Here is a 16231-nt window from a genome sequence, read left to right as displayed (position 1 = left end):
CGACGAGAGTCTTGTTGATTTCACTTTGTGGCTGTTTAGGAAAACTGAACAGAAACAAGGGACCAAAGCGGTCCTCTGCAGACAGCAGTGCATTAGTTCACAGTTAGAGGGTTGTTTGCAACTATTAAGAACTAGAAACTCTGGAGGAAAGTTTAAATTCTACAAATTAATAGCTTAAAGTGTCTTTTCTCCTCTTTCCTCGTTACCCTTTTTCTTTCACCTCCATCCTGCCCCTACTTCCCCACACACTGAGGAAAATGAATTTTTCAATACTTGAATTACTGTTTCTAATGAATAGTCTTTTGAAGTGGCATCTTTACATACTGGCCTCCCAAAAGTATTTTTAGCTAGTAGTCATTCATCTTCTGAAGCACCATGTTAATGCATGAGCTTGTGATTGGCTGGCACATGAAGTATGGTTTGGCCTCAGGTCTAATAAAACACTAGTCAATCCTTCCTTCTAAATTCTTGCTCTATTTAGAGCAGGGGTGGGCAAACTATGGGCCACAGGTCGCGTCCGGCCTGTCAGACCTTTTAATCCAGCCCTCGAGCTCCTGCTGGGGAGCAGGGTCAGGGGCTTGCCCCGCTCCGCGCGTGCCATGCAGCTCCCGGAAGCAGCGGCATGTCCCTCCTCCATCTCCTACGCATAGGGGCAGCCAGGGGACTACGCGGGGAGTTGCGGGGGCGGCACCTGCGGATGGGGCAACGCGCAGAGCCATCTGGCCACGCCTCCGCATAGGAGCCTGAGGGGGGGACATGCCACTGCTTCCGGGAGCTGGTTGAGTTAAGTGCTGCCCAGAACCTGCACCTGAGTCGCGCCCCCCCCGACCTCCTGCCCCAGTGCTGATCCCCTTCCTGCCCTCCGAACCCCTTGATCCGAGCCCAGAGCACCCTCATGCATCCCAAACCCCTCATCCCCAGCCCCACCCCAGAGCCCGCACCTTCTGCTGGAGCCCTCACCCCCTCCCGCATCCCAACCCCCTACCCCAGCCCGGAGCCTACTCCTGCACCCTGAACTCATTTCTGGCCCCAGCCCAGAGCCTGCACCCCCAGCTGGAGCCCTCCCGCACCCCAATCCCCAATTGCATGAGCATTCATGGCCTGCCATACAATTTCCATACCGAGATGTGGCTCTCAGGCCAAAAAGTTTGCCCAGCTCTGGTTTAGAGGGTGGCTGGTGTGTGTGGGGGGGAACAGGGGACAGTAGAGGTATGGAGATATGTATTCCATGGCCTGCTGTAGATTCCTTGGAAGAGAATTCTAGCCCTTTTTATGTTTTCAACAATCAAATGTACATACATTTGGGGAGGGGGGGGGGGAATAAACAACCTAATTTGGCTTTTATGTCTTTAGGCTTAGAGTTCCACATTTGTTTTAAGAGACACTGAATAAACAATAACACAGAGATGCCAAGCTTTAAATGCATAAAGCTAAATTTGTTAATAGGTATAAAAGGTACATTTGTATCTGTTGTTATTACCATAGCTCCTAGGAGCCCCAGTCTTAGACCAGGACCCCGCTGTGCTAGCCACTGTACAAACACAGAACAAGAAGATGATTCTTACCTCAAAAAGCTTATAGTCTAAGTAGTTGAAGTACAAACCCTGATTTTGTTATGTGGCAGGAAGAGAAGATTTTAGTATAATGAAAACTTTAAAAAAATATTGGTACTAAAAAAGGCTTTATTTTTCTTATGTAAATTTTTTCATATCAATGCAATCAGTTTAATTTTAATTTAAAAAGATTTTCATTTATTCTAAAAGCTACTCTTTTTATACTCTAAGTTCTGGCTACCTTGTGAAATCAGAGTTTGTGTGTAGCTAGTTGTATCTTCTGTACCTATTGAACAATTAATTGAATTGTATAGGTATTAGACCTTCAGAATCTGAAATTACCTTTTTGGTAGTAAAGTGTGTGTGTGTGTGTGTATCTACGTATCTGTAAAGTCAGATTCTGAAGGCTTTTGGATGCCTATTGCTCCCACAGTTCAAATAGTTGTTTAATGTAACCATCTTAGATCAGGTAACTTCACAAATATATAATTTGACTAAAGCAATTTAGACACATTTTATAATTAGAGAGAGTACTTACACAAAAGGAACTAGAACTTGCTCATTCGCACGCCTATTTTCTGCTTGTATTCAGTGTCCTACCTTTCAGCAGTTACAGCTTGAATCACATGAACAGAATTGATTGGCTGCTTTTTTATCCATGGGAATTTCCTTCAATTTTTCTCTGATTTCTGAGTGTCTTCTCTGCAAGATGTTTTAACAATAAAAGAGAGGCAAAAGCAGCAGTTAAGCATGTTCAGTAGCCGTGTAAACAGTTTCAGTTTCGTCATATAGATAGATTGCATGAAGGCATGCCCTTTGCTGTTCTGAGACAACGCCTTTAACAGGAAACCTGATAGTTCCCTTTCAGTGTGATCTGTTGTAATCTCCCCTTTAACCAGTTCCTTATCCACCTTTCAAAATTCTCAGATTAATCCCCATCTTCTCCAATTTAACTAATAATTTCCCATGTGGAACTGTATCAGATGCCTTACTGAATTCCAGGTAGATTAGATCTACTGCATTTCTCTTGTCTAAAAAATCAGTTATCTTTTCAAAGAAGGCGATCAGATTGGCCTGGCATGATCTACCTTTTGTAAAACTACTATATATACTCGTTCATAAGCTGAATTTTTTTAATAAAAAAGGGAAGCACCAGAGAAGGGGGGTCAGCTTATGAACGGGTATAATGAGGGAGACGTGGGACACAGCCCTTCCCTCCAACAGAGGGAGCAAGGAGAGGCAGCAGAGCCAGAAGGGAAGAGGCAGGGCCAGAGTCTCTCCACTTCTGGCCATGCTGCTCTCCCCCCAGCTTCCGAAGCAGCTGCAGCTCTGGGGCTGGCAGGCTGCAGCCATGCCGCTCGGCCCCGCCCCCCCCCCCCCCCCCGAGCGGGCTGTGACCGCGCCGCCCGGCCCAGCCCGCTGGAGCACACTGCGGCCGTGCCGCCCGGCCCAGCCCGCTGGAACATGCTGCGGCTGCACCACCCGGTCTGGCTCACCGGAGCAGGCTGCGGCTGCACTGCCCAGCCTGCTGGAGCAGCTCCAGCCAGGCCAGAGACATCCTCCCCTGGCCCTCCCCAGATAAGGTGGGAAGGGATGGGATGGGGAGAGTGTGGGGGTCCCGGGCTAGGGGTGGGGTCATGGGGGTGGTCAGAGAGGTTACTCCCCTGACCCCCAGCTTCTCCCCCCAAAAAATTTCCTCACCAGTTGCTGTCCCGGCCTGTCAGGGTAAACAGCTGGCCTGCCGGGACACTTTGTTTACTTAGGTTTAGGTAAACAAACCATCTCGGCCTGCCAGCGGCTTATCCTGATGGTCCGGGAGCCAAAGTTTGCTGACCCTGAATTATAGGGCCAGCTTATGAATGGGTCATAAAAATTTTCCATTTTTACTTATCCATTTTGGGGGGGTCGGCTTATAAACGAACTGGCTTATGATAGAGTATATACGGTATGTTGTATTTTATCTCAATTACTGTTCACCTCTATGTTGTTAACTACTTTCTCTTTCAAAATTTGTTCCAAGCCCTTGCATACAATTGAGGTCAAACTAATAGGTCTATAGTTTCCCAAATCATGGACATTATCTGAGTCCCCCAGTTTAGTCCCATTAAACTGTTTGAATTTGACTTCCACCTTGGATGTGGTAATTTCTACCTCCATATCCTTGTTCCCATTAATCACCCTATCACTCCCTCTAAGCTCTTCATTAGCCTTATTTAAAACTGAGACAAAGTATTTGTTTAGCTGTTAAGACATGCCTAGATTATCTTTAATCTGCACCCCATCCTCAATGCTTAGCGGTCCCACCTCTTCTTTCCTTGTTTTCTTTTTATTTATATGGCTATAGAACCTTTTGCAATGTCCAACTCTGCTTGTCTTTTGGCAGTTCTCACTTTATACCTACACTTTCTGACCTCCAAGAGGTAGTTTTTCTTGCTGATCTATCCCATCTTTTAATTCCTTGTAGGCTTTCTGCTTTCTCTTACTCACCTGTTTGGGATGCTTGCTCATCTGGGTTGGTCTGCAACGCTTCCCTGTGAATTTTTTCCCCTTGCTTGGGATGCAGGCTTCAGATAGTTTCTGCAACTTTGTTTTAAAGTAATTCCAAGCCTTCTCCACATTCAGATCCTTGAGTTCTTAAGTCCAGTTCACTTCTCTATCTAGTTCCCTTAATTTTTAAAGCTTGCCCTTTTGAAATGAAGGACCCTAGTTGCAGATCTATTTTTGTTTATCCTTCCATTTAGTTTAAATTGAATTAGCTCATGATCACTCGAACCAAGGTTTTCCCCTACAACCAGTTCTTCTATGAGGTCCTCACTACTCACCAATACCAAATCTAAAGTGGCATCACCTCCTGTTGATTCAGCGACTATTTGGTGAAGAAATCTGTCATCTATCACATCCAGGAAAATCTGGGGCCTACTATTGTTAGTAGCACTTGTCCGCCAATCTATATCTGGGAAGTTAAAGGCTCCCATAGTCATACAATTCTCAGTAATATTTATTTCATTAAAAACATTAAAGAGATCTCTATCCATATCCAAATTAGATCCTGGGCGGTCTGTAGCATACTGCAAGCACTAGCCCAAGGGAACCTCTAGTTGCTTTCTTCCCTATTGGCCTGCCAAGTCCAGGGTTGTGAGTTCAAGACTTGAGGGGGCCATTTAGGGATCTGCAGCTTGGTCCTGCTTTGAGCAGGGGGTTGGACTAGATGACCTCCTGAGGTCCCTTCCAACCCTGATATTCTATGATTTTTGGCTCATATAGACTCTGTCTTATCCATTCCATCACTTCTAATTTCTTTACAGTCTACCTCATCATTAATATACAGTGCTACTCCATCACCTTTGCCTTTATTTCTGTCTTTCCTGAACAGCACATACCCTTCAATACCTGTACTGCAGTCATGAGTACTATTCCATCGTGTTTCTGTTATCCCTATATCTGGTTTCACTTTCTGTACCAATAGTTCTAGTTCCTCCATTTTGTTACCCGGGCTCCTTGCATTGGTTTACAAACATTTTAATTGTTGCTGCTTTGCTTTGCCCATATTCCTCACCCAACTGGGTGTAGTCATTCTACTGCCAGTATCGCCTACCTGTTAGCTTCATTGGTATGGGCACTATCTTTCCTCTTAATGTCCATTTTCCTACCCACTGTTCTTCCGTTCTCCATTGCGGTATCTTTTTTTACTTGATTTTCCTCCCTTTCAATGTTAAAATCTGGTGTGGAGATTACATGAGCATCTCCCAACCATTTCCCCCCAAGTTTCTAGTTTAAAGCTCTTTTAATCAGTTGTGCCATCCCATGAGAACAGTCCCCTGTCCATGAATGCCTCCCAGTAATCAAACATCCCAAAGCCCCCCTTATAGCACCACTGCCCGAGCCATCTGTTGATCACCATAATCTTGTCTCGCCTTCGTTCTCCTCTGAGGACAGGTGGAATTCCACTTCCTTATTTTTTTTTTAATTCCAATCTTTCACATTTTAGCCGATCTGTTCTGAAACATCATTCTTTTGTAGCACAGAGGGTAATATTCAGAAGAAAAAACTTTGTGAGGCTGTAGGCCCAGTGACACTGCCAACTTAAAAACCTATGCAATGTTCCTGTTCAAAACTACAAATAACAAACTGCTCCTGGTGGAGCAATAGAGAAAGATGGAGTTTGTTTTTTCCATTGTATGCAGTGTGCTGCTGTTTAAAAGTGCAATCTCTCAAACTGTCCTCACTTTACCATATCTTGGAAGGGTTTGGTCTCTGTAACGTAACCGGAGCTGGTTGCTTGTCCAGATTTTTCACATTTTGCCTGCCAGCAAATTTAGTGGTTATAATTGCAAAGTTAAAGGCACAAGCAGTAACTTAATCACTTTAAAAATATTAGGGGAGAAAAGCTTTTTAAAGGATCTTCTAATGCCATGAGGTACTATAGCAGTAAGGTACTGGGAGATGTTGGCGTGACAAGGTCGGGTCATGGAGATGCATGTATTGGTTGCAGTAAACTCTGAACAGAAAATTATTCTTTCTTCCTTCCTGGGGCATGACCAAAAGGACTTCTATTTTATGTTAGGTCAGTGCAGATTTTGCTTACTGGCATCTGTCACAATCTGTGAACCTTAGTTTTGCTGAAGAGTAATTTGGCTGCTGTCATGGAAAGAAGACCTCTGTCCTCATGAATGGGAACAAGACTAATAGTTCAGGTGTCTCCCTTGCCTTCTTTCTCGGTGGTTCTAGTTATTTGTAATTTTTAAAGCACTTTTCGCCTTATTTTCCAGATTTGATTTGCTATGAACAAAAGGCAGAAATTAAGGCAATGTTGTGTATGTATGCCTCATTTAATTACAGTTGGTGTCTCTCGAATAATTTTTGATGGAGAAAATTTGAACATGTATGAATGGCTTTTTTAAAAGTTTAATGGATTATAGGGTTGTTTTGTATGATCATCTGAGAGCAGTACTTGCAAAAACAACAGTTCATCCTTGTATAAGGGTGTCTGTGTTCGATTCTGTACTTAATAAACCTCCAACTGGACTTGATTGTCTTTTTACAGGACTTTTACTGACTCACGGGGAAGATTTTTAGTAACCTCCATGTATTCCCCACTTAGTACAAAAACATATTTGTCTTGACTGTCAAGCTTTCTGGTGTCCCGGCTCACAAATGGCCAAGAGTATAACAAGTTGGTGGTGTTGTAGTATCTTATCCACCAGCAGCTGAAATATGAAATAGGTAGCAGCAGCAGAACTAGTGAGACATCTATCTTACTATCAAAGTAGTTTTCAGTACAGGTCTTTCTAGCCCTTACTTTTTCCTTCAAGGTTTCTTTTCCTTCTGTGTTAGGATTAGTTTTCTGAACCATATGGCCCCCACCTTTGTAATTATGGAGGGGAGAGGTTATATCTCAACAGAAAAATTAAACAGACTTCAGTCAAAATACTGCATAAATGTTCTTATAAACTGATGGGGGGGGATGTCTAGTAGACTAACTAAGTTAATCCCCTCTGGAAATAAATAAATTAAATAACCTAGACAGTTAAGGGATTTGAATGGATGGGGAAAAAAGCAGAAAATTGGGATATAGCAGTATGGGCAGGGTAATATCTTCCAGGCCAGCAGAAAACATTTAATCTTACAGAAAATGCAAAGACAGAAATTGATAGTGGAACTTCCTTATCAATCTCTCACTAACAGTTGTCGTTTGTGTAAAAAATGTGTCTGCCAAGTGATAGCGGATACACACAATGAAACATTGTTCTTGGAATATATGTAGGCTTGGGAGGATTAGATATTTATTGGTAAATGTCGGTAAACATAGATTTCACCATACACACACAAACCAACGAAAAAATATTTGTCAATAACAGAAATTTACAGATGGGCAAAGTAAGAAACATGCTGCTTGTTGAGAACTTTTTAGAGTTTGATTTCATGATATTTACTTTGTAAATTTTGACATGTGATGTTGACAGTTTGTGTTTTAACATTTATAAAGCTTTCCTTTTTTGAATCTGTGTCTGTCATTAAATTTGTCTGACCCCTCCCCCCACATTTCCTGCAACTGTGAAAAATTTTAAAAATTAAAAATCAGCAAAAATTTTAAAAAATACTTAAACATAAATATCGGTATTATCCTTTGAAATTGTTTTTTTCCAGGCCTAAGTGTCATTATGGATCTCACTGTAGGTTCACATATGCCTCATGCACACAAGACCAGAATCTTTTCAGAATAGTAGTAGAGACTTTCCATTGGACCATATGAACTGGAACCATAAACTCACTGAACGTTAAATGTCCCCAAATGAGGGTCAATCCATCCTCATCATCGTATCCACTCATTATATTCCACACCTGAACATACCCATTATATGAACAACATACCCTCATATCTCAATGTCTGTACTTTGTCCCGTTAGCCTTTTACCCCCAATTGGGGATATTGCAGATTATGTATTCCTTACACCATCAGATTTTAAACCAAACTTCGCACCCCTTGATAATCTGTACGTTATTCCCTGATAACCAGAAACTTCTACGCTTAAACTCTGTACCGTTCACTTTTTTTTTTAAACATCTTAATAAAATTTTTAAATCTGTATGCCCCTGTTCCACGAGGTGAGGCTCTTTGCCCCAAACATCTTGATAGCAGACTCTAAACTGACAGTATTTAAACCTGCCCATTGTGTGATGCTTTTATGCCCTTAACTGTCAGGGACGACAAATGCCTTTTATGCCTCGGGGAAGCACACATCCCCAACAATCTGCCATTCCTTCTTGTCTGACATCTGAAAATTGAGAGACACAAAGGCTCAAATTACATCTACTTGAGCAATCCATGAAAGTCATGTCTGATCCTGGAGAAGACATCCACCAAATCAGAGTTGAGGCGACTATCCATGGCAAATGCCCCAGTAACCAGACACCATACCCCAGTTCCAGTGCGGAGAAAAATCCTCTAAAAGGGCACCCAAGCCACTGGTACCTGTGCCAGGATCTCAGAAACTGAACAGAGCACCAGAACCCTCGGCATTGTCAGTGTTTGTGCCAAGTGCAACAGCACTTACTCTAGGACAAAGAGACCTGGAACATATGCCATCTACTTCAAGAAGTGCTGAGCAGCCAATCTGCACCAAGCACAAGCACAGCTCTGAGCATGCAGTGGAATCATCTTGCAAGGAAGACTTAAAATATTCATCAACGTTGAGCCCAGGGAACAAGGTACTGACTGAAAAGAAAGTGGAGGAAATAGTGACACTGGTACCAATCAAGACCAGCACCAGTACAGACAGTGGCACCAATCGGCAGACCCTTGCTGGTAGAGAGAGAGAGAGAACTTAGTAGAGAGACTCATTACCTTTCACACTGCATCTGAGCAGGCAGCTGCCCTGCATCCAATGGCACTGCTGTTCATGGACATATACTTCTCTTTGTCATCTCCAAGTTATACCTTCTGCCCTCTATCAAGAAGGGAACCTGCTCGCATCAATCAGAAAAGGACCCTCTAGGGAGTTCCAGACACATCCCATGCCATGCACCAATGGAAGATTGACAATAGACTAGTCAACTGGAATCTGGCCAGTACTCTTATAACTTGCCACTTCAGTCATATTGGCCTTACGGGGGGCCCACCTTCCCATATGTCCATCTCCGGTTTCAAGGAAGAGGATAAAGTCTCTGACATCAGCAGGTTCACTGACCATACCAAGCCCCTCACACCTGAGCTAGAGGAAACTCCTTGTTTTAGGGCACAGGTGGTTCTGGAGACACTTCATTTGTCCTCCCCACCAAAGGCATTTTCATCTTCTCCTGATGGGACAGTTAGATCAGTCCCGACATTGGCTCAAAATGATTTTAAGGCCTTCCAGGACTTGCTTATGAGGATAACTGAAACCTTGGACATTAAGACAATGGTGATCCAAGAGAACATGCATAAGCTGTTTGACATCCTCAGCACCATCAATAATTGCCCTTCCAATCAATCAGTACATAATATACCCAGCAAAGGGGTTGTAGCACACTCCAGTCTTGTTTTCCCTCCCCCTCAAAGTTAGTAGAAAAGCACTACCAAGTTCCACCTAAACGTTTTTAACAATTTTACATACATCCAGGATCTTTATTAGTATTTATGGTTCAGGAAAAGACAGCTCATCTGAGGGGACTCTGGAAGACAAGAACCCTCCAAAATTGGACCACACTGACACATACGTGAGAACCAGTTACTGACCCTACAGTAATTGTGATTCTTTGAAATGTTGTAGTCAGAGTAGATCCCATGACCCATCCTATGTCCCTGCTTTTCATGGTCCTCAGCAGTCACAGGCTTCCGATTGTGAGGGAACTGAGGGAGGGTCATGGTTGCTCAGCCATTTATGTCCTTGCATGGGAGCACAAGGTGACCACAGGGTACGTGCATGGCCCCGACACACTGTTACTCAGAAAAGATTCCAAACCTGTGCAAGGCTACTTCAGCATTTCAAAGATCCACTGTTATTGTAGAGTAAGTAACTGTTCTTTCTATGAATGAAGTTGAAAAATGCATGGAAGAAAACTTTGTACCTCATGGAGATTAATTAGTAAATGTACATACAGGGCATTTGGGTTGTAAAGCAATGTGTAAGTCCTTAGTATTACATATATTGGATAGAGTAGATCAGGAGTGCCATAGTTGAGAGGCAAGAGGAGGAAAATAGAAACTATATCAACTCTAATGTCTTGTACAAGTCCCACTGAGTGTTACTACCTCCATTATCCTCTTTTATCCACACCACAGCCTTTCAAAAAATTGCAGTTTGATAGCTGTGCCATGCGGAAAGCAAATTGCCCATCAGATGGTACTGTCTCCCTGGAATAAACCCCTGAAAGGGTGACATCTTTATACTTATTTCTTATCAATACAGGGAAGTGTTGCTTTCAAGTACAGTTCCACTTTAAAATATTGCCCTGTTGAGAGAGAGAAATTTCAGAGCAGAATTGGCATAGTTTGAAATATTAGTTAAATACATTCACAGGCAACGAGTCAGCAGAAAAATGCCTGTGTGCTTTTGTTCTTTATGCTAGTTGCATTTGTAGGAAAAAAAGAGGTTGGTTTCCTCTTTAATAGATTATGCAAGAAAGTTAGACTCTGGACCTGTTAGAAAAAGTCTACAACTGGGACAGAAAATGTACAATGGTACCTTCATTTAAAAAAAAAAAAAAAAAAGTCCGGGTAAGATTACTACTGGGAAGAGAGAAATAGTGATGTAACTATGCAATTTCTGTACCTTTTTGCATGGAATAGGGTTTTGTACAAATTCAGAATGTTCTAGTACAATTGGAATATTTTTAGAATTTGCTATGCAGATTGATACAAATACATTAATTTCTTGTACATGTAGTTATCTTAAGTGCATGGTTCACCATTAAGATCATCAGTATTTATTATCCCTTTGAAGGGATATACTCAGAGGGTGGTTGTTTCTACAACAGACCAAAATACTGAAATTTTCCCTTCAACTGACTATGAATATAAATAGTTTTAAGTGGGTAGCTAAATATACGTATTAGAACAAAGGTTTCAACAAAAGAATGTTGTTTAAACCTGTCCTAAAAAACATGATGGCTATAGTTTAATAGCTATGTTTTATGGTCTCTTGTATTTAGAAAATACTTCCGATCATCTGCTTTGAAAGAGATTTTCTCCTTTGATTTAGCAGTTGAAGAAAGAGGGGAAAAGTAAGATAAGAATTACCCATATTGATGTAATGGAACAAAGGAATATTGCCAACTTTGTTTTCTAGTTTAGTTTCTATTACAGGAAAAGCAATTTATTGTGATTATGGTAAATGATGGAAATTTAGAGGTGATAAAACATTCATTAAAATAATCTCATTGTCCTATTAAGATAAATTACTAGTTAGTACTATAGCATCACATTCCTTCCACTATTGCTTTCTTGCTGTTGTTTTTTCCATTGGTATCCTTTGTGCTGAAGACTTTATTAATCCAGATTAAGAACTGATTTCTATGTAAATTGCATTTACACACCAAGTAATGAAAACACTCTTTGGACAGCAAGGTCCGAATCCAGAGGCAAATGACTTTTTGGAGGGAGCTGTGAGAGGGAGCCCCAACCTTTCATGGTGGTTACTGTGACACCAGTGCTAACTGTGTCACAGTAAGGCGATATGAATCAACCCCAATAGTGCTTACTGCTGTTTTGGGTCTACTTAGTGTATATTGAACAGGATCGCCAGTTCTGCTGTTTGCAATTTCTTGCCCCTTCGTTTTAGGTTTGCTGGAGGGGCAAGAAAATTAACCCCTGTTGTAGTAGATGATTAGTTCAATCTATGCATCAGGCACCTTAAAAAAGAAAAATTAATTTCCTTAACTCCAAAGTGTATTAATGCTGATGATAAAAAATGAAAAGAATTTTTGGTAATTACATGTAATCCTAGACACATCCTTAACCGTACTTGAAAATAAGATAGTCCATCTAATCAATTAATCATTTACATTTCTTGGAAATTGGAGAGTGGACTCCCACCACAACCCTTTTTCATTAGAGCACTGCCTTTTAACTTAGGAAATGTCTGGTCTCCCTTCTTGTGCCAAAAGCTAATTGAGTAATCTGTTTATGCTACAGCAAAGTTTTAACCTATCAAAACACTGAAACAAAATTCACTTCAAGATGTGTTTTGTGTGTGTGTGTATTCTTAATTTGATACAGTAGTGAGCTGCCCTCCAAGTGATCTGTATACTGTCAGCCAGTCGCATAGTTTTGGCTTAGTGCTGATTGGAGATAGGCTTACAGGTTTAAATTAAGCTAAAGCAATACAAGGCACTCTTAAACCAATTTAAGTGTGCCCAGACAAGGGGGCTGCACTGATTTAAACTAACTTTCTGAACTGATTTGACACAAAATGCTCACTTTTATTTTTAGCTTTCTCTCTCACAATGTGATTACTTACAAGAAGAACTCAAGGACTTTTTGTGTGGTAAAAACCCTAAAACCCATGTTCACTCTTTTTAAAGGTCTGTTAAAGGTGACCTTCAAAGTGCTTTAAAAACAAAAAAAGTTTAAGCTCTGTTTTCTTCTTTGAGGTATGAAGGGGGCTTGACATTTTGGTTTCTCTCCGTCCCATTAGAAATTCAGTTACTGTCTAGATTTTTTTTTTTTTTTTTTTTTTTTTTTGGTGGAAAACATGATGACGGTCTGGAGAACTAGTAGGATTCTGACACAGGTACCTAGAGAATATTGGAGCAATTGACAGAAAAGGGATTTTTGGTTGCACTGTTCAAAACTATTCTTGTTTAACTCAAACACCTGACAAACAGAGGGTGTCTGAAAAATTCACTATTGCTTAAGGGGGAAATCTTTTCAGCCCTCATTTATACCTCAGAAAAAAGCACAATTAGTGCACAACCCTTTGCATGTCACCTTGACATGTATACATACTACTGGTCTAGATTAAGTTGGGTTTATATATGTGCAAATGTTTAACTTTCAGTATTGAACAAATATCAAGCATGAGGACTAATGGACATGCCTCCATTTTCCTAGCTGACAAGTATGGGGCAACCTGCACAGTTAGCTGCTGCAAAAATGGAATCGTACTGGGCTCCCATGCAGATACTTTACCTGAGGTGCTAACGGTAGTTTCATTCCTTATTCACCCTCATGAGTTGAAGCACTTCTGTGCAAGACCATGGTATAATTCCATTTCTGCGGCAGCTTCTGATCGGTGTCTAAAAGTAGAGAAATATACACAGAGAAAAATGGGGAGAGAAAATGAAAATGGAAAAGGCAGAAGGAAGGAAGGATAAGGATGTGGCAGTTCTTTGAGGAGTGTTTAAAAAAAACGGTACTTTTTAAACAAAGATCCATCCAGCATAAACGTCTGTTTCAGATTTTGAAAAGTTATGTTTTGTTTCCTTTTTTTCTTTTTTCTTTTAAAGTGTGGTGTTTCCTTTCAAGAAGAAGATGTGATTATACTTAATGGTAATAAAGAAGATGTGGAAGTGCTGAAGAAAAGAATGGAGGAGAGAAGGCTTAAGAGTAAAGTGGGAAAGGTAATGATTTTACAGAGACTTAAAAATGCTAGGAAGTTGAGTGTGTGTAATGAGATCTTTTATGAAAAGATCTCATAGGTGAAAGTTCAACTTGTACAAACAGAGATTCTTCATTGATTCTGAGAATGAACCACATTCATTCTAAGCTATCCACATTTTATTTCTTGCTGGTAAGTCTCTTTAGTTCACGTTGGACCCACTGACCTGAATGCTTCAGTTTTATCCAGAACAATTTTTTTTTTAAGTATTAGTTGTTTCTCTACAGCATTCTCCTGCAGCAAGACAATGTATTTTAGGTGCAAAATGTTTTCATAGAATATCAGGGTTGGAAGGGACCTCAGGAGGTCATCTAGTCCAACCCCCTGCTCAACGCAAGACCAATCCCCAAACAGATTTTTACCCCAGTTCCCTAAATGGCCCCCTCAAGGATTGAACTCACAACCCTTGGTTTAACAGGCCAATGCTCAAACCACTGTCTATTCCAGACCAAGTCCCAGAAAGATATCGTTATGCTTATAAGACTAAAGCAACCAACATCAATTCAAGTGTATGGTGGCCACTTTAGCATACCATAATGTAAATGTCAGTACAAATAATAATAAAGACAATTGGAAAAAATGCAATAGAAATAAATATATTGAAACATACTTTGCAGCTATTCAACATAAAGACTACTCCTAATTGATAGTCATTGTGCATAAAAAAAGTAGATGACTCACTCATCGGACACTGCTACTGGAAGAAAAATATTTCTCCTACTCATCTGTGTACGTGGATAGTGTGTGCACCACTTTATAGTTAATTATTCTAGTCTGTTTTAAAAAGCCACCTGGATATGTAACGTTGTTCAGGGTGGTGAACCTCTAACAGACATTTATAGGCATGCCCGTCTCGAGCTCAGGTATCATCAGATGTCACCAGCTAAGTAGTATCAGTCTTGGCCAATATTTGGACCTAGTATTCTGGCAATTGGTGGTGCAGTTGGTGGCACTGTTTTTCTAAATTGGTACAGAACCAATCCCTTTTCACAGTGCCAAGGGGCGCCATGCTGGTGGAGATACTGTCCTTTGGATTAGATGTAAAACCAAGGTCCCAATCTCTTGTCATTAGACTTTGTGGCACTTTTTACAAGCATCAAGTTGTTACCCATGTCTGCTGACCAAATTACAAGTTTTGGTAATTCTGCCCACTAAATGTTCCCCTACAGTTTCCGTTGACTATTGTGGTGGTCACTTCTGCAGTAAATTGTGTAATGTTGCTGCTTATGAATTTGAAAAACTAGCCAATAAATGTCCAGAATGCTTTGGGAGTCCTTCAGGATTATGAAAGGAACAGTGTTGAGAATGAATAGATATTCACATGTGGTTAAGTGTCTAAAGTCAGCAGGGCTTAGTTTAGGGTGCTCTGCTTCCTTCCAAATATCCTTGTTTATTGTGGGTGTTTTTTTTTCAAACCATAGTTTTAGTTTAAACTCTTGTATTATTCATAATAGCGCCACCTTTTCTCTCTGCTCACCTCAGTAATTTATAATCTAGCAAATTAATCAGAGAGAAATAAACAAATCCGTTGGCTTCTATATCAGATTAGCTACTACTTGAGTAGTTGCTCTGAAGCAAGGAAGTGACTAAATTTGGATTCAATATAAATTCAGGACTTTTCAGGAGAGTCATATGTGGTCAGTAGAGTCCAAGAATGAATCCAAATGAAAAGGTCCGGTCAAAAGTCAAAATCCTTCTATAACCTTAACTACAGAACTGGTAGGATCCTCGATAATACGAACTGTTTTATACTTGCTCCTCCTTGCACCTGTACCTCTCTCCTACCCTCAGTCCTAAACACTATCTCACCAACCTCAATATGTCCTAAGAACACAACCCAGCTTCCAGCTGACTCCCCCTCACCGTGTTTCATGAAATCGTCAAGAATCATAGTTGGCCTCATGAGTCTAAATTGTTGCAGCTACTTATTTTGAAATAGTCCCCGGGTAGTTTTGCTTTTTTCAGCTGTTTCGAGTCTTCTTTCCTGTTCAAAAGCTAACTAAAATATGTCAGAATGCAAATTTAATTCTCCAGCCAGGGTAATAGGATTGCTTCTTCAATGTTGTTGTGCTGGAGGCCAGCCATGTGTATTTGGAAGGTGTTAATCAGTTATTCTGTGTGTCACTTATCCTCAGTTGCATTTGTTTTTATATTATGGTGAAGCGTATTTTAAGTGACCTTTTAGAGATGGTTTTCTAATAATACAGGAACAGAATTGTACTTGATACATTTGAGAATCCTTTAGAACAGTTGTTTAAAACAGGTGGTTGCCTATAAGATCTATACAAGTTTCATTCTACAATATGTTTTATATTAATTTCTTAAGCTCATGGTAGTCTCTTTATAAATAGGTTTTAATAAGAAATAATAAACTTATCATTTTTAGTAACCCATATTTTACTAATTTGTAGTTGTTGCTACCTACTCAAGCCATACGAAAGAACAACACTTAGTTTACTGGCACTAGTTTTTACATTTAACTTATTTCCACTCAGTCTGAGTAATAACTTCTGTTACAATCTAATTTTGGTCTTTGGTTGCTGTTCTTTTCTCCTGTGGGTAGAGTGCATCTTGTTCTTATCCTTGTCAAACTGAATTAAA

The 16231-nt window shown here is 40.6% G+C and overlaps 1 protein-coding gene across 2 annotated transcripts in view; it reads left to right on the top strand.

The window, feature by feature from the left end:
- The window catches only part of RTF2 (replication termination factor 2), a 56903-nt gene that overhangs the window by 33985 nt on the left and 6687 nt on the right, over positions 1-16231 (top strand). For both annotated transcript variants that reach the window (XM_065414282.1, XM_065414281.1), the window contains exon 6: positions 13479-13592. In XM_065414282.1, coding sequence (XP_065270354.1) covers positions 13479-13592 — 114 coding nt within the window. The remainder of the gene's footprint in view (positions 1-13478; positions 13593-16231) is intronic.

Source organism: Emys orbicularis, chromosome 12, assembly GCF_028017835.1.
Source record: "Emys orbicularis isolate rEmyOrb1 chromosome 12, rEmyOrb1.hap1, whole genome shotgun sequence".
NCBI lineage: Eukaryota > Metazoa > Chordata > Testudines > Emydidae > Emys > Emys orbicularis.
This window is presented reverse-complemented; position numbering and strand designations above follow the sequence as displayed.